The following is a 20,621-nucleotide window of genomic DNA, read 5'->3' as shown; positions in this document are numbered from 1 at the left end:
GGTTTCGGTTTGTCAATTGTTTTTATTTGAATCACTAGCACCTACTTCAACAGAAACGCACACACGAGGGGAGGGCCGGTGGGCGTTCATGTTGGGTGAGAGTGTAGACGGCGTGTGATCACTGCGCGTGGACCAGGGCGCCGGCTCCTTGGCCGTAGCCAAAGCCTTTGGGCCCAAAGTTCTTGGCGTAGCAGGCTGTGGGGGGAGAGAGGGAGGAAATGATAAACGTTCACAAGCTGCAGACCGCTGCGTCCTTTCACGCTCGACTGAAAACAATCGTTTGTGTGGGGAAGGAAGGAAGCAACGGTTTCATGTTGCAGAGTCAAGCTGGCACAAAGAGCGGCACACTTGTGGGTTTCTTTTCATTTATGTCCTGTCAAAACCTGTGTCCCTCGAGACATCACAAGATAAAAGGTGTATACATAGTTTGTACGTGACCACACCTGCTAGCTTAAGCTAAAAGGAAAGTTTACCCTGTCATTTCATGTAGCTGTCCAATCCTTTTCATGGTAAACAATTAACTGAGCAATACGTTCCTTGGTGCCACATTAACAGAGTTCTCCTGCTCACTGTTGACAGTGCATGTATGTACCAGGATGCATTGCACGGGGGCTTTTGACCAAATATGGCTGAATGTCAGCAAAACACTTTCAAATGTCCACAATGTATGCATATCAGGGGATGCCAGCTTCACGGTTAAATACAAACAAGTACCCCCCCAGGAAGTTTTCCTGCAGAACTTGTAGTGCACTGAGGGTATCCATGAGTGGAGACATAGAAATTGAAGCTGAAACGGCAGCCTGTAGCTCTTCGTCACCCCCACCCACCCATACTTCACTGCCAGATAAAGCCTCTAGAAGAAGAGTCCAGCGGTGGTTAACTTTACCTTTAATACCATTAAGGAGTGTTTTTACCTTCTCTTTCATTAGTGAAAGGTACATTTTGGGCTTCATCCATGTAAAGGTATTTAATCCCTTAAATCGTATTGGGAAGTATTCACCAAAATCCAATAATTTCCAGCATCCCTGAGATGAAACAATGAACAAACTTAGACTAAAAGTGCCACACTTTACTCCTTGGACACACTCCAGACACCCGGCCTGTGAACCACAGACCGAGTGTGGCCTACAACATTCATCCCCCTTATGACACTCCGCAAAACATCATCTGCTGGCCTCTATTGATGCATTTCGCTGATGTGATCGCATGAGCTGACAGTAGTGATGCCCTCAGCCACAAGCCTAGATCTCTCCACTTTAGAATTCATGTTATGAGGGTGAGTTAAAGGTTCTCCTGGTCTTGTTGTGGCTCTTATTCACCGATCATAAGGCTGTACTTGAGCTACACGCTAACATTAGCACGCTGACATGCCTACCTCTGAATCTTTCATGTCAGATGATATAGTCCAAGTGAATTAATTTTGTGTGTTCCCGGTCCTGCAGTACACTAAACCCACTGCTGAACAAGGGGATTTATTCATTCATTCTACCCCTGCTTTGCCCAAACATGTGTTTGCTTTGACCATGTTATTTCACCTTGTTTTATTCCTGGCTCTCTGTGATGTCATATAGCAGTCAGCAGTATAAAACCACTCACATTTGTAGCATTTCATCTCACCTTTGCAGTAGATCTCTCCGTCTTTCTCAGTCTGAGTGGTCGACTCCAGGCTCTTGCCACATTTTGCACAGCGGAAGCAGTTCTTGTGCCACGGCTATGAGGAGAAAGGGAGACATTAAATTGTACTGATGTTCATGTCCGTCTTCTTTTTTTATGCTTGAATTTTATGATTTTATTTCGCAGTGATTTAACAGCCGATAATAGAGCTTTCCTCCAGTTTAAGTCCATCAAAAGCAGCCAAAACAGAATACAGGTTTTGCTTTTTGGGCCAATGAGCGGAGCCTCCTAGATTTCACATTGAACTGGTTTTAGTAGCTGCCATTAAACAGCTGGTCAGAATCCACATGGGATCGGTGACAGGAAGATCTCCACAAATCTTCATTGTTCCGTGGACAACGTGTGACGCTCAATAGCTTTTGTCCAAAGAACCAAACATCCTGCCGAACATTTCAGGAGTTTGAGCCTCCTGACTTCATCTACTGCAACTCTGCCAGAACCCGCTGTCCACGATTGACGCCAGCTGTGAGGAAGCTCCCATCCGAACGTTATGGAGCAGCTTCAATCAGAAAAACGGGGGACCACATCAAACCTGCTGCCTGTGGTTCACCACTGGTACAACCATGTGTGTTCAAACCAGCCAAATGAATTTTACCCCTGTGGTTTGAGATGTAGATTTTAAGGACCCAACACAGCTGGGCAGGCTGGATTTCTGTTTGAGCGTTGACTGTGTGATGTATAAATGTATGGTGGAATACACCCAACACATTTGACGGGTCATTTAAACCACACTGCAGCTTAGATTCTGTGAAACATAATCCGTTAAAGAGCACATCCTTAAATTCTAGGGTTAAAGATCAGATTCCCAGGCACAGCCTGCTTGTGCGCTCCCGGTGTTGCCATGACAATAAATATGACCATACACTAGCTGATGATTAGTCACTATTTTTGCTCCACTAGTGACAGCTTAATAAGGGACTTGGCTCATATCTTGTTAGATATGACAGTAAATGTATCCAAAGTGCAGTGCCGGCGCTCCGCACACGCACATCACGCGCTGCGCGTAGGGCACCAAGTGCCTGGGGGGGCACCAAAAAATCTGGGACGTGAAAAATCATCACAGTAGGCTACTAGTAAAATAACAAATAAAATATGTCTAAAGCATGCTAATATGCAAAATCAATACAAAGTCAAAAAGTAATAGGCCTAGACCAAATTAGTGGAGAAAAAGGGGAACCTCCTGTGCGGCCCCCCCTCCCCCCACCTCCCAGTGGTTTGTTACATTATGCCTCAAATCTCAAATGTGGCAGACAGCTTTGAAACGGCTTCGAAAAGGCATCAAGAGTCGGGGGCGGAATAAAGAAAAAAAGAGACAGCGGGATGATGCTCGCGCGTCGCTCTCAGCTAAGACAATGTTTTAAATCAGGGGTCCCCGAAATTTGTCTCGTGAGGACCGTTGCTAGCGGCCACCGGGCGGCCGGCTGCCCACATGTACTTACGCTCATAGTGTCCGCACGGACCGCCGGTGGGCCGTATTCGGTACTCGTCCGCGGGCCGCCCAAAGTTTCTGTTACCGTTACCGTTTCTGTTATCATTTGTTTTTTATGTTATCATTAACGTTTTTGCATAACAATCGGCTTCAAGCGGCATATCCCAATCTATGGATTGCTTCGTATTGCACTGACTCTCCCTGTCACAGTTGCCTCTGCTGAGCGAAGCTTTTCAAAGCTCAAACTAATCAAAACGTACCTGCGCTCATCAATGGGGCAGGAACGTTTAAGTGGTCTGGCTGTCATCAGCATCAATGGGGACGTGGCTCTATTTGTACTTACTGAAGAAATGTGCACATTATTACTTACACGGTTATATACTTGAATACTTTCTGCGTTTACAATGTTCAGTTCCAAATCAGTGTTTTTGGTAATTGTGGTGGTATTTGGTATTTATAATTTATAATTTTATCTTTTATATAATTTATTTCTTTTCATGTTTGTTTATGTAAATTATTTATGTTTAGAAGTTATTTGGGGAATAAAGAGAACCTAACTAAGACATTCTGAATGGTTGTTATTCCTTTGGTGGTGGTGGTGGTGGTTGGTTGGTTCGTTGGTTGGGGGGGGGGGGGGGCACCACCAAGCATTTGTGCTTAGGGCACCCAAATGGCTAGCGCCGGCCCTGCCAAAGTGTGTCCTTATTCTACAAAATACTAACAGTGTGTAGCATGCTAGCAGTGTGTAGCATTCTAGCAGTGTGTAGCATTCTAGCAGTGTGTAGCATGCTAGCAGTGTGTAGCATTCTACCAGCTTGTAGCATTCTAGCAGTGTGTAGCATTCTACCAGCTTGTAGCATTCTAGCAGTGTGTAGCATTCTACCAGCTTGTAGCATTCTAGCAGCATGCTGGTGACCTGCATGTCGATGTGAGCCTGCTAACGTGATCAACGGACTGTACTCGTATTTCTCACTTCTACTCTAAACACAGTACCGCCTGCCCATCAGTCACTGACATTCACAGCTAAAGGGGCAATGAAGGGGTTACAGTTCGTGTCCACCGAGGTGCGGAATGGTAAAGCCGGGAATCAAACTTCTAATCCTTGGATTAAAAGAACAAACCTGCTCTCCCCTCAGTCGGAGTCCAAACCTTAGTCATTTGTGGGCCACATTTAGAGACCACGTCTATAAACGTGGACCACTCTAGATGGTTACCTGGTGAGGGTAAAACTGTGAATACTCCTGTAAGACCTATTCTGACCACTACCGTACCAGGTCAATGTCTAATTAATAGAAGCAATGGGCAAGGATGCGTTGATGGTGGCACTAGATAAAAGTCACAGGGTCATTAAAGTGATTACAAGGTGCATGAGTTATGCACCAAATCTGAATCCATTGAACTGACGTTGAGATATTTCACAGAAAAACAAGAAGCGACCCCCCCCCCTCAGAGAACAAAGCTCTCACCTTGCCCGCCCCCATGATCTTCTCAGCGGCATAGACCGAGTCTCCACACCGGGCACATTTGTCTGAACCGACAAACTTCTGGGCAAATTTGGATGGGTTGGGGTTTGTGGTCGGTCTGTGAGACTGCGTCCTGTGAGAGGGGAACATATACATTAAGTACGTAACTTTTCATCATCATCTTAAAATCTCACTGATCTAGTGTCTAAATATACCCTAGTTTTATTAATAAGTATATTCTGTAAAAGGACGAAACCAAATTCCTTCAAACTGTAACCTGCTTTTCTTGACAAAACATTGAATCATTGACAATGTAGGAATGCCTTAGCTAAGCACCAAGAACATTCAGTCTCTTTGTTGAATGATTGAAAACAAGCATAAATAAACCTGGCAGACCCCACTCTCCTGTTTCCCACAGTAAACGGGGCCCCTGAATGGAGCCCTTTGTGCCGGAGCACAGAGAGGAGGGAAGCTGGTTATATAATCAAACGCTCTCATAACAGCCATCAGCGGACACCTGAGGCAGGAGTAAACACTGGGGTCGGATGGCTGTTTGTTTCTGGTGCCCTCACATCATTTGGGTAATGAGGACACATCCTCTCTCTGTCATAATGCAGTAAGTAAGAGCCGTTTGGAAAGCGATAAACAATCTGATGGTTGATTAAACCAGGGGTCTTTGACGTTTTTCAGGCCAAGGTCCCCCAAACTGAATTTGTTCCGCCATCTTTTATTTTGAGCTCCGCGCTCTTTAGACGTGAGCATTAATGCGATCTGATTGGCTAGTGCCTGTGCTGTCGTATTTGCATGAAGAGAATGAACCGGTGCCCAGCTTGAGAGAGCTCCTGTGGGTAGCTGAATGTGTATTGTGGACTGAAAGAAAACGCCTTTTACATCAATTTAGCCATTCCATACAATATGTTTGATTCATGTTAATGTGTACGTAAAGACAATAAATACAATTCTGATTCTGCTGACATTTAAATTTGTGGGGAAAAAAATCAACCAAGATCTGCACCCACTGACTCATGCTCACGCTGCTGTCTGGTTGTAAAGCTGCTGTACTGGTAGAGGACAATAAGGGGCAAACAGAAGGGCATTTTGATTGACCTGATGTGTATAACCCTGTATACAACAGGAGGATTATTTCAAATCCTCCGGTTGGTCCCAATCGACGGGCCAGCTTACTCTTCGTGTTTGATTCCCAGCCGCTCCCCCCGGTCCATGTTGAGCGTCCCTGCCCCCTGGCCGTAGCCGTAGCCTTTGGGGCCGTACTTCTTCCCGTAGCAGGACTTGCAGTAGATCTCCTGGTCATGAATAGCCAGCGTGGTGCTGTCCAAGCCCTTCCTGCAGACCACTGAGGACACGCAGAGAGAAGGAGTTATGGTCGCTTTGCATTCCAAAAGCTCTGGTGGAGTAACGTCCCTCTCTGTGTGTTATCGGTCTGGCCTTGTAGACACAGCCGGGCCGGCAGCGTGCGTTTGTAGTGCATGTGAGGGAGAAAAAAGCGAATGTTCGTGGGTCTGCACTGCGTCCATCCAATGCTGGACCAACAAGTGTGCCCCACCCCCCCCCCCCCCCCCCCCCCTCCGGGTTAACACTGTTAGCTCTGTCTGTACTGCTGCAGTTCTTTGACCTATTAGGACGACTGGGAAAACACACAAACTCAACCTGTGATTGTGCCATTTTTTTATCCAGTTTCTATCAAAAACTAGTTTTTCAAATGTCCAGGCAGGATGCATTTGTTTTTGCCAGGTTCGTACCTGGTAGAGAATGTGCCCTGGCTGGTGCTGGGATTACTGGAATTGTTCATGCACCGGCCTGCACTGTGTGACCGTCTGACACTGGTGTAACATTTCACTGAACTAGCCTGAAAGAGTGTCTCCACTTTTACTTCAGGTCTTGAAAACCTGTCAAAAGGAGGCTTTGTGGGCTATTGTGAAGATAGATTTCTGTACTCCCCAATCAAATGACACATAGATCTTCATAGACTGTTAGGGCATTAAAAGTTCCCCTTCATTACAGTTAGATCATCAAACCTCTTGTGGGACAGCTGGCACAGGGTATAAGCAAATACAATTGAACACAAAGCCCCAGTAAGAGCACAAAGAGACGCATGAGGCTCTGGGTGACAGTTCTGTCCGTATATAGATGGCTTTCATACACCGAAAGGAAAAGTGGTGCATGTCCTACTGAGAAACTGGAGAGAAGGGCAAAGGAGAGCAAAGGACACTAAGTCCCCTCGCCCTTAATGTCCTCAGCAGGAATGTCGGACAAAGCTGCCATTGTAAAGGAGGCGCAGAAGTCCATCTTTTTGTGGCTCTTATTACTCTGGTCTTCTCATGATAGCATCTCAATGGAAGTCTGTATAATTCTAGTCTCTTTGATGGAATGTCTTCACTGGCCCACCAGTCCAACAGACTGATACAAACATAGTGGAAATCCAACAAACGGTGAGAACTTTGATAAACATCAGTATGAGCTTCCTCTGAGAGGTGGAACTGACTTGACCGGTCTTTCTCCTGATCTTCCACGGCTGTCCGCAGCTTGGAATGTCGTCTGGTTTGTGCAGGTCGATGGTATATCTGCTCTTAGCACGTCCTACATTAACATTTTTAAGACCTTTGGCACGATCAATAGGCAACAACTACACCGTGTGAGACTCTTTAACAAATGTGTTTGTCTGCGTGCTAATGGGGGGGGGGGGCATTGTTGACGTAAGAGTTCTTGTGTATTAACTTTCAGTGACCTTTTCCAGCCAAGAAGTTCCCGTAACGCAACGAGTTTTCTCTTATTGCCTGATAGCTTTCATTTTAGTGCGGGTTTTTGAATGAGATGCTTCCCAGCAGTCAGTAATCTCATCTAAGATTGCAAAAGGTATTTTACTTATGCTTTACGCCGTGTCAAAAACACATTGTTTTGCCTACTTTGCACTTAAAGTTTTGGAACTCACAAAAGTTGATCTTTTTGACCAACTATCACCGTGTCTTTTGAACTCCATGTCGGTAATACAGGCTTTATGTAAAATGTTAGAGAGCTTGTGAGCTCCCTGCGTTGGCAGCATAGTATGATCCATACTATGCTCATAAAAAAGTAGGAAAGTAGGGCGGCCCGAGCCGGGAAATGATTGTAATATTATCTGAGATGGTTGGCAGTGTTAAAGCACACACGGCTCTGTAAGTGTCACCTCAGTCCACAGATTGAGGACTTCCAGCTGTACTTACTGCAGAGGAAACAGCATTTGTGGAAACTCTTCCCGTCACACTGCACCTCCTCGGCGTGGTAAACCGTCCCGCGGCACGCGCCACACTCGTTTCCTCCTCCCCAGTTCGGCATTGTCTTTGTTTCTGAGAGGAGAGACGGAGAAGACGTGAGCTACTGCGACCTCCGGGGCAGCCTAACGTTGTCCGTCTCGACTCGCTCTGGTGAAGGTCTCCCTCGGGTGTCTTCCACAAAGGAAAGGGGATCTTTAGATGATTCAGCATTCGTGTTCTTCAGCACTGAACCTCCATCGCCGCCATCCTGATAATACGCAAAAGAGGTCGGCCTCGGCAACAGGGGCGACTAATTCCCAGAGGAATGTCTCAGGGCGCCATGCCTTGAGGCTTTTGTTGTCTGGCGGGCTGTGAATGCAGGGCACTGAGACGGAGAGCAGTCAGGAAGTGTAACAACTGGTGTTACCTCACAGAGACTACGTGAGACCACGCACCCATTCACGCATTGACTCACATGCACATCTGTCTGTAATTACAGACTCGCTCCCCTTTAAAAATGCGTCAAGGCGGCGAGACACATCCAACGTTTCATCACTGCAGAGCTGACGGCACTGCTGCGATATCCGATCGGGAAGAGTGAGAGGAAAAAGTTAAACTGGTTTGATCAGACCAAGAGTTTTGAAATCTGTCTGTGTATGACTCTCCAGATTATATTTTGTATTCATTCCAAAAGGAAACACAGAGTATTAATCGTCGGCCTTCCCCCAAACTGGATTAGAGACTGTGGAAAAAGCCCAACATTGGAGATGAAAAGAACCCCAGCATTACCCTCAGAGTCCCCCAGCGGTTGGGTGTGATGACACAGCACCAATAAGTCAGCTCCATTTGGACTCACAGACACTACACTCAGTTTAAAGAGTCACCGAGTTCAATGGCAACAACGAGTCTACAATCAGGGATTCACTTTGTGGCAGAGACAGACATATCCAGTGATTCTCTCAGGATAAGTGTTTGTACTGTAGAAATGACTAAGGAAGCCTTAATATTGTTGAACTCTTCACATGGCTCACCCAAAGCAATGGAAACTCGGGGAGACGTTGCTGGCATCTGATTTTGAAAAAAACACATGCGACATTGTTTTTCCTCGGACTTTACTTTAGGGTTCTGTTGCGTTGGTCAACATCGTGTCTGGTCACTCACGTGTTGCTCTCACCGCAGTGCATGACGTAATGCTTTTGGCTAAAGGGAATTACATTTCGCTTCGACATAAAACGTTATGACCAAATAATAGCAGCGTTACTACGTGATTATCAACGTTCTATCGTATTAAAACTGCAACGTTTAATCGTATGTTTATTTAGGCTGGCTTTTTAAGTTTTTGTTACCTGAGTCCCATATGCTTTACATTTAATAAATAGTTGTGTTTGGCTCGTTATCCTTTCGGTGTTATATCACCAGCAGTGCTGTGCTCTTCATTGACTTTCTCTTTTCGTCATTTCTGTCCTCTATAAACAATAGGAAAAAGCAACAATTTACCCATGGTGAAGTTAAACTGGATCGGCACCAGAAACAAGCGGGAAATGCCTGGCTGTAAAGATTCATTTAGAGACCCGCAGATACGATAACTGCGCCTTCTGCTACACGATGTAAAAGAACCAACAACCTTTTTCTACTCTTCAACAAACGCATTCCATATATGCAGTAACAGAGCCAAAAAATCATTTTTTCAGTAAAGCCACAGAATCTACTCACAAAAAACCTTATTAAAGGTAAAAGACCAGAACAAAGTTACCTTGTGTGGACTCAGTTAAAGTGCAGTGGTCGGTAAGAGAAGGGGCTCCCACAGTGTCCTCGGTAAGCTGTGGACTGCGATGCCACATACTCCACATGCTTTCCCACAGTGGGCGGGGCTTCAGGGGGCGTGACCTTAACGCCGCCGCTTCAGGTGCCGTCAGAGATTAGGGCCGTGAAACACACGCTTGGTAGCGTAATGACGCGTTTGTAATAGGATCATGGATAGTTTACGTGGAAGAGAGAAGCGCAAAGCAGAGGGAAAATTCGCAAATTCACAAATAAACTGGTTTTAGACGGATCCATGTTGCGATATAAACATATTGGTGGAATGGCAGGCATAAAGCGGTTATAAAGAGAGACCATTAAACACAGTCACATCCCAAAGATCAGATGAGCACTATTCTCCCGTCCACACTGGGTTGGGGGTTGAAGAAGTAGAAGCATCTATGGTGATGAAGTGTCTGACGAAGGCCGCAGTCATCCTGCTCCCTGCTGGACACGGTGTGCATGATGGAGAGTGTGTACCACAGAGAACAACTCTGACCAAGATAGCGCTGATCCTATTATAGTTCCCATGGGCTTTGCATGTTTATGCCAAATTTCACCAGGATGGAGAAAGCCAGTTATGACCTTTAGTCTCATGATCGAGGAATGGGTGACATGTTGGGACTATAAACAATAGCATGGAAAATACATGTGACGGTAATCGCAGGCCATTAAATGAAGCCGTATGTGCGGCCACTAGACCCTTTGAATAGCATTTTCACCATGAAGATCATTGGCTATAATGATAGATATTTTTCCATCTCATTAGGTAAGAATTAAATTTATCCCAGACACACATCACAAAAATGTGAAAACGTGTGTCTTCGTCGGCCAATCAACCTAATTAGATTGTTAATTACATGCAGGTAATTGAGCACGGCAGGCTTGATTGCAGCCAGCCAGGCTGAACCTGAACCTGTAGAGTTCCACCTTTACCTCACACTGGGGGGGGGGGGGGGGGGCAGCCTCCACAAAACCCCTTAGATGGAACCAATCTAATAAAAGTATATCTACATAATCTATCAAGTTGTTGCCTTTAATAGCTTTGCTCGGTTATACTGACATCCTGTGACTGTTCTTCCTTTTTGTGGGGTTCGCCAGAGCTTTGTGTACATTAGAGAACCCAAACCTGAAAGCACTGCTATTCCATATTGTGAGAAAACAGAAAATCTATTTAAATCCTAAATATATGGCCAGTATTTTCATTTCAATAGATTGTTTGAGGGGTGTTATGTACCTAAATACATTTAGATGTGTTTTTGCCCATTTCTGGGTGTGTATGTGAGACATCACAGCTGATACTTTGCTAGACTATCCATCTGTGTAGTGAATTGTTCCAGCTGCTGGTGTTTAATGTCATAAATGCCTGGCAGGGGCCAAACGCATCTACTGGCAGCTCCCACAGCTCAGTTTAAGTGCTGATATAAAAGTTTAGATGATTATGTACTCCCACAAGCACTGTGTGTTACTACATTTGACTCAATGAGCCCAGCGTGACCAGATCAGAATTGATGCGCTTTCCCCCCAATATAATTTCATTTATTATAAATAATTTAACATCAGCATAAACAAATTGACTGCACTTTAGTAGTCATATTGTGAAACAGTCTTCACACAAACCATCCTCTCCATTTTAGTGTTGACTGCATGCAACATGACAGGAATTGGACTGTAGCATTGCTGTATTGTTATTGGAAGCATCTGTAATTCCACTACCATTTGGATTGCCATTTTAGTTTCCTCCTCCATTGTAGAATAAAACTATGAGAAAAGATATCACAGAAATGACAAACAAAAGTCATACATTTTTAATGAATGAAAGTCATACAGCACCAGTTTGGCCCTTACTTACAGAGTAGAGAGCTACAGTGAAGCAACAGCGCCAGGGTTATTTTAAAGATGCACCAGAAGACACAACTACTAAAACTAGCAGTGCAATAATCATTATTTTCCGACACAGTCAAGCGGCATTTGACATTCTCCATGTGGAGGTATAAATGGCAATCTGAATATAATATACAAAAACGACATCAAACTGTACATTCACGAATACACATCCACTGGTCAGTGGATTATTTGTGCACCCTTTGGTGTGAAACCGCTGAATTCTTCCGAAGGAAATCCGATTCCTGCACAAAGTTCTGGTACTTTTGCAGAGTTGTCTGGAGGCAAGTTAGTGGACTGATGATACAAATCCCCTGGCACCAGTTCTTTTATCTCCTCCAAGGTGCCTTAGGTAAGGCGCTTAGCTCTGCCAACATGAGCAGGATGTGGCCATACTGGGAGCTCCCAAACTTCAAATTCTAAATTCAAGATTAAAAATACATCTTTACAGTACTCTGAAGTCACAAGTATTCAAGTACCTGAGCGCAGGCTCACATCATCCCTCAGTCGTCAGGGTTTGGCGTTTAACCTTCAAGCACAGCGGTTGCGGATACCACAGATAAAACATGCATAGCACTAGTGACATTTGTCTTCCTGATGGGAAGGATCAAGTAGGCCAAGAACGCGGGGATGCTCGGCTGGCTAAAAACTTTTAAAGCTTTAGTGATTGCTCTCCTTACAGTGATGTCTGAAATGAGCCACGAGGGGATTGTCTGCTGGTGATCTGCAGCGAATAGAAGTTCTATTATACCGTGACGATGAAACGCAACCTGAAGGGGTCAACTGACAAAAATCACTTTAAAGTAAGCTGGACATTCTGTCGGAACATAGTCCATGTTCCATTACAGTCTGTATAATCATATATTAACTAAAATATAAATAGCAATTGGATATGGGGAATTGGGTAGCTTGATCACATCTGGGAAGGAGGATCTTGGCTAAAATACATACAGCAGTAACCAACTCCCACCACAGGAGGGCACTGTGACACTAGCAATACTGCTTCTCATTCACTGAAATCTTGTCCTGTAACGGAGCCAAGAGGAGACCAATAACAGAAGAGTTTTAAGAATGAAAAAAACTGTCAATTGCAAAATATCAGATAACAAACAATTTGGTATCTTAGTTCATTTCCGTTCTCCGCTAACGGTGTTTCTCGTGCATTTTGGGAGGAAACCCCTACATTTATTAATAAACTAATAAACAAAGCACCAATGGTTTAAAACTCCATTCTTTCACATTCAGAATCAACAGCTGAGTGTTAAAACGGGACGTTAGCCATCCCCTCACATGTCCAGCTGGTTGGTCGGCGGGTGGCCGATGTCCAGCCTCCTCTGGGCCGAGCCTCGTTTTCGGGCCGCTGGCGCAGAGCTGACTACACTTCCCAGTGTGCCTGGGGTCTGGAAGAAAGACTTGGAGGCAGATGGTGCGCTTTCCTTCGGTGTTTGTGGTGTCTGTGAGGGGAGAGAGGGAGAGAGTGAGGTGCGAACGTGTAGATATAACCCTGCTCCAGATTAGTTACACTGTTCCCATGAGCAGTACGGGTATGTTTCTAAAGGAAGGGCATCTCGGGTACCACTCAGCTGCCACTGTTGAAAAGCTATCCATCGAGGACTGGTGGAACATTTTACGGCAATTATGACATTTGTAAATTGTTATTTTTTCCCCATCTGTTTTAAGGTTCAGTGTATGAATACAGCTCTTTTTAAAACGATTTGTCAAAAGAATATACTAGTTTGAAAATTACATTTTCAACTCCTAATTTACGCCTCAATGCTACACAGCCATCGAACACCCATTCAACATCTTTGAGATGAATAGAGTCAAAAGCCCTTAATGAGAGCAAGTGTCTGAATGAGTAAATGAGGGGGGGGGATCTTCCACAAAAGGAGCTGCCACATTTGCTCCCGTTTTTTTTGTCCCTGCTACCAGACAGTCATGCGTCGATCATGTGTTCTTACCAGTGGTTGTGGTGTGTGGATGCTCACAGTGTGATGCGGGCCTGAGGGAGAATGTGGAGCTCCAGTCACCGAGCCGTACAGCCTGCTCTGCTCCTGATTGGACGGCGATGCCGCCGCAGGCCCGTTGATCTCCGATGCCGCCGCCAGGCCGTACGGCGCCGCGCCCATCACAAAGTGGGCAGGTGACATCACAGCGGCCGGCAGGCTGAAGCTCAGTTTGTTACAGGCCTCGGAGCCCTGCTGCTGCAGGCCTCCGGCCACCACAGGGTAATGGGAGAGGGCTGCAGAGGGCATCAGGACGTAGGGCAGCGCCAGGGTGGGGACGCCGGTGTGGGCCAAACCGGCTGGCGACTGGCCGGCGGAGAAGAGGAAGTTAAGGTTGTTTAAACCTAGGGAAGAGAGGGAAACATTTGAGAGACTATGCCGATGGGGATTATAACGTGTTAGCGAATGGTCACCATGCGGGTACAGAGACGAACACCAGGCCAAACATCGGTCAGAGCTGCACAGGCGACTTAATCCACTGCCATCATTTGGTCACCTGCGTTGTTGGGTACGTAGAGGTAGTGTGATGGTTGGGCGGGCTCACTGCTGCTGCGTCCATGACTGTGCTCTCCGACGTGGCCTGCTGGGCGACTGGGGGACATCCTGGTGTGACCTGCTGGGGAACCCTCTGCTGCTTCCCTGTGACGTTCATCTCCCCCCTAGAAGGGCAGCAAACGGCGAGGTTAAATCAACCTGGATCAGCTGATCCATGTGACACAGAAGCACGGGACTGAACTAAGTGACTATGCTGTCGCCAGTAAAGCGCCAGAGAAACGCCATGATGGCTATTAAACACTGATCAATTATTTTCCAGGCAATAAGCGCCTCACCTCGTCACATCCCAAGAACCCGTGCGCCTTCTGCTTTTTGAACACCGTCCCCTCTTCTTCCTCCTCATCCTCTTTACTCCTCCTCCTCCTCTTGCTGCCCTCATCAGACTCCGCCCTCGGCGACCTCAGACCTTCGGGCGTCCAGTCAGGAGTGTCCGGCGCCTGGTACAGCATGACCACCGAAGGCTGGGACAGGTTGGGCAGGTAGGCCAAGCAGTGTCGGGAGGAGGAGGAGTTGGTGGCGAAGAGGTGCTCCGGGTGTGGGGCCCGCAGGGCGGGGCGGCTGTCGGACGGAGCCAGCGGGCTGCCACTGCTGCCGATAGGGCGGTTACTGCCGAGGAAACCACACAGAAGCACCGAATGATTAGAATTCAAGCTCTAATTGGAGGCGTCTACATCCCATTTCTCTACCTCCAAAAACACATGGTGGCTCGGAGGCTGCTGTGGTCGGGCCATGAGCGGGCCGACCACATAAACACTCGGAATACTGCGTACTGCAGCTAAGCAGCCAAAGCACACAGTAACGGGAGAGCAAAACCATCCACGGTGAGAAATATTCTGCAGTCTCTTCCACACGTGTCCTCGTTCTGGGGAGCTGATGTGGAGGATGGGTCAGTCAATCGGACGCAGACAGGACCAGTAAACTTAGAGGCAGTAAATCTGTGTCTGAGACAGCAGATCAATCTAAACCAAGAGCATGCGAGGGCGATGGCCGAGCGGGTCGGTGGCATTTACTCACTCAGTGCTGCTGCCAAACTGCAGGCGACACACCGCGCTGTTGCCTGGAGTCTTTTTCGAATAATCCACCGGCTGGGATGGCAGACCTGCGGCGTGACAAAAATAGCGATTAATGCGATGAGAACCCAAAACGTCCTGTGTTAGACTATTGGCTGGCTGAGCCGTGGTGGCGGAAGACGCGGGTGCCTCCTACCGGTGACGTCTCGCCGTGGACTGCTGGGTGCAGAGTTGACCAGACGCTGTACGCCCACAGGAGTGGGTGTGACATTGAAGGAGGCGTGGCGCACCATCTTGGCTCCTCCGAGGTCGACGCCCGCCACTGTGTGCGTGGCCCCGGGCAGAGCGACAGCTGCCCCGTTCACACCATGTCCTGCAGTTGATGGAGATGGACAGGGATGCTTATAAGTTGGTCATTACCACAGAAGACCCTTTTTTTCTTTCCGACGCATCCATTTGCTATAGTTGTTGGTGGAGAGACGTGCAGTACCTCCACGCCACTGGGCGGATTGTTGAGTTTACACTCAAACTCTTACCAGCACTCGCAGAGCTTTTGAAGTCGACGGGGCCGAGCCACTTGAAGGCGGGCTTCCTGCCTCTCTCCTCACGCACATGGACCTTCTTTATGAGGCGCAGGCTGGTCAGCACGTTTGCGATGTCGTACAGCCGCCGCACCTTGGCTGAACACACCAAAGTGGATACAAGTGTTGATACAAAACGCACAAATTGGTGTAACACGACGTGTTCCTTTTAAGCACGCTTACTTTTGTACTTGCTGTGACTGGACGAGTCCTGGCTGTCCTCGATGAGAATCTTTGCTGCTGCGTCCAAAGTAACCGTCTGAGTCTTGGACACCAGGAAGAGCATGACGAACTTCTGGCTCATGATGCGCAGAGATTTGTCTTTCCTATTGCCGCAAGCTACAAACGCCAAAAAAAAACACGCGAGTGGGTCAGACTACGGCAGAAAGTTCTAACTTCTAATAAACCAGGAGCTGATTAAACGTGCAGCCGATGCCTTAATGAGCTCTGGGTGTGTGTTGATCTGCAGCACACACCTCCTGACGGCTATGTATTATTATCATATCGCCAAAGGCCGCATTTATGAAGCCGCATCATAGCCAGCAGACAGTAACCACAGCCATCTACCTTTTTGTTAACTCCTTATTTGGAAGGAGTTAACAGCCGCACTGCCAAGTAAACACACAAGGCCTCAATGGGAGGCTGGTGTGTGTGTGTACATTATGTGAGGGATCGTTATGGAAACCCGGCTCCAGGCTCATGTATTCATACATGTGGGATTAATGGCAATGATTTATTTTTAGTGTTCATTTGAAGGCAGCTGCATCAAACCGGAAATCTACCCTTTAAAATGGAAAATTGGCTTTTCCTGAAACTACAACTGCCATCATAAAAGTCAACAGTACACAGGTACACATTGGAAAGCATTTAAAGTCGTAGTTGGATCCTTGAACACACCACCGCTGACAGCGTCTCCTTCCGCCCCGTCGTCCTCGTGCCCCGACCTGGGCCCCCTGCCCTCAGTGGCCGGGTCCATCTGGAGGTGGTAGCCCTGCTGCCGACCCCTCCGCTGCAGCTCCGCCAGCGTGGCCTCCAGCCGCAGGCGACCATACCAGCTGTAGCTGTTCTTGGCAATCCGACCAACGAGCATGAGGGACTCCAGCACGTTGACGATGTCGTAGATGCGCCGCCGCTCCACTCCTGGTTATTTCATGGCGAGGGAAGAAGAATCAGCAGTTAGAAGATCCCACAATGGTCGGTGTTTTGCTTTCAATGAATCCCTCGCACTGGAGAAGAAGTCCAGAAATCCAATAACCCATGTGACTGGGACAGCTCCACACTCCGCCCCCCACTTCTTACCAAGATTGGTCGACACCTCGTCCAGAGAGATCCAGATGGGGCAGTGCAGCGGTGGGTAGTCGGGGTACAGGGCCAAGAACTTCTGGCACAGCAGACCCAGACTCTTCTGCTTTCTGCTGGGCTTTTTTTCGGTGTCATCCTCCTCATCCCCAGCGTCGAACTGAACGGGTGAGAACATTTTTGGTTGCGGTTTGGAGCTAGCGTGATATCGCAGTCTGCGGCTTCTTCTGGAACATGTCGTAATGGTGCTTTTAAAAGAAGGAAAACCGCGCGATACGGAAAAGGCTGGAAAACCCTCAACCCGTTGATGCTAAAGAAGTAATCGCATCACACAAAAACCGACCAGTTGACATGCATTAGGACTGTCGATTTGCCATAGCTCAAATTAAACACCAATTGTACCAGTTTGGCTGTTTAGCTCTCTTTTACATACCTGACAAGAGTCTTCTACCTCCGTGTCCTCCGCTAGAGTATCAGGGCTTTCGGGCTTCTCGTTCTCGATGGGTCTAAACAGCACCTTCTTCATCTCTCTGTCCCGGATGTCCGGGCCCGCCGCACTGATCAGCATCTTCAAATTGGCTGTGGGGGTCCAAGGATCGGCGAGGGGTGTGTGTTTAATGGGGGTGACGTGGGACATGTCGGGGGGGGGCCCGTTTCTCCTCATCGCTAAACTGGGGCCGGGGGTCTCTGCGGATTTCAGAGGCGTGGACCTTCTCCTCTCTGCGTAGACGTTTTCCTGAGAAGGAGACAGTAAACCATGTTAAAACGCATCCCCTTTACAGGGGACAGACTAACTGCTGATGATTTTGGGGTGCCTTCAATTAGAATGAATGTGCTCCCCTCTCTCACACAAACCAATTTGAAATTCAAAAGCCCAGCCCATTATTTTTTTTTTTTTCAAACCTAACTTAAGGATTCAGATGCCACATTGCGTAAGGCATGGAGTCACCCAACCCGTTTCACTGCTCAGACCACACCTAAACCTTACCTTCTGTTCACCGTGGCCCCCATCCTCCTCCGTGAAACCTTTCCTGGGACTCGTGAGGTCTTTCAGCGCGAGACATTTAACTTCCATCTGGGAGAAATGCAATCCAAAAAAAAAAAAGAAAAAAAGAATGAAGATGGATATAAGATATCAGACAGCAAATACCCGACTGAGATCTTCGCAAGATGAACGGTGAAGTTGGAGTGAAGTGCAAGCAGAGTTCGCCTAATTAGCGCGTCGCTGAACGCGCTGGACCAGTGGTCAGCGGAATTTGGCGCAAAGAACAGCAGCTAATTAGCCCGCAGCAAGCTAACGACCGCAACGTAGCGATCAAGCGCCCTACTGACCGCACGTCGCGCGCACCGACTGCATTCCAATAAGCAGGCGCTGAAGGGATCATCGCATGACATTGGTAATAAAAGTGTTACTTCGCGGTTGTTACCGGAGATAGCCTTAACTTTTCCCAACTTGGTAAAAGGTAAATTCCCTCACATCGGAAAGCACTAATAGGTGTGGCGGAGCCCGTTGGATGGAAGACCAAACATTAGGTTGCTGTGACATTTTTACAACATTGGTTGTAAATGCCAATTGAGCTTTAATGAGCTGCTTAGCTAGCATTCCTAGCTCAGCTGACCAGCCTAGCATACGAGAGGGTTCCTCACCTTTCTCTTCTGCTGATGAATGAAATATTACAGTGGAGGCGTGTGTCCGGTTCTTTCGACGCGTTGACGTGTCAGCGGGAACTTTCTTTACATTAACATAGCAGCAAATTTCCCTCTTTAAAATATACGTCCCTGTCCTCTTCTGACTGCACCTCTAGTCCTTTGCTTGTGTCCGATCCGAGGAAACTTTGCACATTCCCGGGGAGACGCCAGCATACCCCGCTCAAGCTTGTTTTCTGGCGCTTTCAGGCATCTGGCTCACGTCGGCCAATCAGCACCGAGATGAATTGGCGCGTCACTCCTCTACAGCCAGTCAGCGTGGTTGGGCTCGGGTGGTTGTTGCAGGGGCGCGGAATATGGCCACGCCCCTTGAGTTGAGCTGGCGGGGCAACCGGCGCGCTCTGTCCAAGCCTGGGGGGGGGTTTAAAAGAAGAACTCTCACTCTGTAACTATTTCCTGTGCAGTATCAGAAATCGAGTTATTTGCTTTTCTTCTCATTTTTACCTTGAACCTTTCCAGCACAAAGTTAATGAGCGAAAAATGATTTGGTTTCAGCACGGCTTAGAAAACAACGGCGAACTAGGGAGACGACAATGATAATGCAATGACATTTAACCAGGTACCATGTGACCATTACTTCAGTCATTTCAGTAACCACCTACACTAATGACTGTTAATCGTGCACACGATTGGGCGAATAGAAATGATTACTCTTATGGAAAATAGCGTAAAAAAAAGAGGGAGCTATTATTTGATTAAGTAAATACAGTATAATGTACTGCAAATACCGTCTGAGTTTGTTTTAAAACAGATTAATATTCTGAAACGAGTGACTCGTCACAGGAATAGACGATCTTTGATGTTCAGCTGAGCATTTCGCATCTCCACTGCTTCCTCTCCTGCAGCGAGACCAGCGTCAACTGGCACCCAGAATCCCTCTGTCAATACCTACCTTTTTTTAACCTAATCACTGGGGCTATTGTCTGCCTGTAATTACCCTCTGCGGTTGAAACAGACGGATGGGGGGTCGGGTCGGGGGAGGGGTACAACTGCAGTGGCGCTAATATCACCTGGGCTACAGCGCGAAAAGTTGTGGAGGGAGAGCGCTCACTACCTTTCCCGCCCTGCATGCAAAGAGCCGGTCTGAGGAACAGCCCCAAAGTTGTTGCATAACAGACCACAGTCAAATGCTATTCAAATCTGGGTCATTGAAGAAGGAGGGAAACAATGCCGTACAATAAATCTGTGATACCACTTAGAGGAATAGTTAACAGTTCCAAAATATGATTACACAATCGGGTTAAATGGATCTCTTCTCTTTGCAAGTTAAATTGTAGTGAAAATGCAGAATCCATCAGTTACTGTAGATTACTGGAGGTCCTCAGATTGAATTTGACTCTATATTCAGGCCTTTGCAGTATGTAGTCTGGAATTTTTTTTATTTTTGTGAAATATTCTTTTCCATTTTGTACACTATCATTGAACATGTTTTATTCACATTAATGCATATATAATACTTATTGACAGTTTATATTTCCTCAGTAAGAAGGCTCATATTTAAATCCAAAGTATGCCTGTTGATGGTGTTATGGTTGCAGGGGTCGATAAATTGACAGCTGTATTTTCAATGTTGCTATCCATTCTGAAATGAACAGCAAACATATTTAATTGTTCATAGACTGTTGATTTTGATGGTAATGTTTGGTTAGACGTTGCTTACAAAAATAGAGTAGCACAGTGTTCACTGTCACTACGACTGCCAGCCTGTGTACCAAACTACTATTCTGCCTATATTACTTTTATTGGGCAATCATGCTCCCATAAGGGTGTTGTGTGATGTGTTACCTGTATTGTAATGAAGGGATTTGGGAGCCAAGATTAAGATTTCCTCCTGAAAACACAAGTTGTCCCTGCCTGACTTGTTTCTATGCTAACTGGCTGCAGGCATGCTCTCTGAGGTTGGTCTAAGCAAGGCATTCTGGGAGATGTTAAATCACCAGGCTCTTTCTGCCTCATACCCTC

The 20,621-nt window shown here is 46.9% G+C and overlaps 2 protein-coding genes across 3 annotated transcripts; both read right to left on the bottom strand.

Moving 5' to 3' along the window:
• Positions 1-2: 2 nt before the first annotated feature.
• csrp2 (cysteine and glycine-rich protein 2) lies at positions 3-9,669 on the bottom strand. Of its 2 annotated transcripts, XM_037461667.2 has the most exons (6): positions 9,571-9,669; positions 7,788-7,910; positions 5,752-5,920; positions 4,570-4,699; positions 1,618-1,711; positions 3-195 (listed from the first exon to the last, which is right to left on the bottom strand). In XM_037461667.2, the coding sequence occupies exons 1-6, from the start codon at positions 9,665-9,667 to the stop codon at positions 119-121; spliced, it is 690 nt and encodes a 229-aa protein (XP_037317564.2). In that variant the 5' UTR covers positions 9,668-9,669; the 3' UTR covers positions 3-118. The 2 variants fall into 2 exon arrangements, with proteins under 2 accessions (XP_037317564.2, XP_062416371.1); XM_062560387.1 differs by lacking the exon at positions 7,788-7,910 and having other exon boundaries at positions 9,571-9,666.
• A 1,783-nt stretch (positions 9,670-11,452) lies between these two features.
• e2f7 (E2F transcription factor 7) lies at positions 11,453-18,869 on the bottom strand. The gene is made up of 13 exons (XM_037461625.2): positions 18,600-18,869; positions 17,941-18,027; positions 17,386-17,688; positions 16,953-17,112; positions 16,551-16,793; positions 15,837-15,992; positions 15,609-15,752; positions 15,269-15,445; positions 15,077-15,161; positions 14,338-14,668; positions 14,004-14,166; positions 13,463-13,851; positions 11,453-12,955 (listed from the first exon to the last, which is right to left on the bottom strand). The coding sequence occupies exons 2-13, from the start codon at positions 18,025-18,027 to the stop codon at positions 12,788-12,790; spliced, it is 2,406 nt and encodes an 801-aa protein (XP_037317522.2). The 5' UTR covers positions 18,600-18,869; the 3' UTR covers positions 11,453-12,787.
• Positions 18,870-20,621: the final 1,752 nt, after the last annotated feature.

Source organism: Pungitius pungitius, chromosome 2 (genome assembly GCF_949316345.1).
Source record: "Pungitius pungitius chromosome 2, fPunPun2.1, whole genome shotgun sequence".
NCBI classification, from domain to species: domain Eukaryota; kingdom Metazoa; phylum Chordata; class Actinopteri; order Perciformes; family Gasterosteidae; genus Pungitius; species Pungitius pungitius.
The sequence above is the reverse complement of the archived record's forward strand: the minus strand, read 5'-3'. Positions and strand labels throughout refer to the sequence as shown.

What these genes read in the sequence shown, in the direction of transcription:
- csrp2 (XM_037461667.2), bottom strand. Translation starts at nt 9,667, where the DNA reads ATGTGGAGTATGTGGCATCGCAGTCCACAGCTTACCGAGGACACTGTG. An exon ending in AGATCATGGGGGCGGGCAAG is followed by an intron (nt 1,712 to 4,569) that starts GTGAGAGCTTTG and finishes TTCTCCTCATAG; the next exon opens with CCGTGGCACAAGAACTGCTT. An exon ending in CGGAGAGATCTACTGCAAAG is followed by an intron (nt 196 to 1,617) that starts GTGAGATGAAAT and finishes CTCCCCCCACAG; the next exon opens with CCTGCTACGCCAAGAACTTT.
- e2f7 (XM_037461625.2), bottom strand. Translation starts at nt 18,027, where the DNA reads ATGGAAGTTAAATGTCTCGCGCTGAAAGACCTCACGAGTCCCAGGAAA. An exon ending in CAGTTTGGCAGCAGCACTGA is followed by an intron (nt 14,669 to 15,076) that starts GTGAGTAAATGC and finishes TTTCCTCGGCAG; the next exon opens with TAACCGCCCTATCGGCAGCA. An exon ending in GGTTCTTGGGATGTGACGAG is followed by an intron (nt 14,167 to 14,337) that starts GTGAGGCGCTTA and finishes CTGCCCTTCTAG; the next exon opens with GGGGGAGATGAACGTCACAG.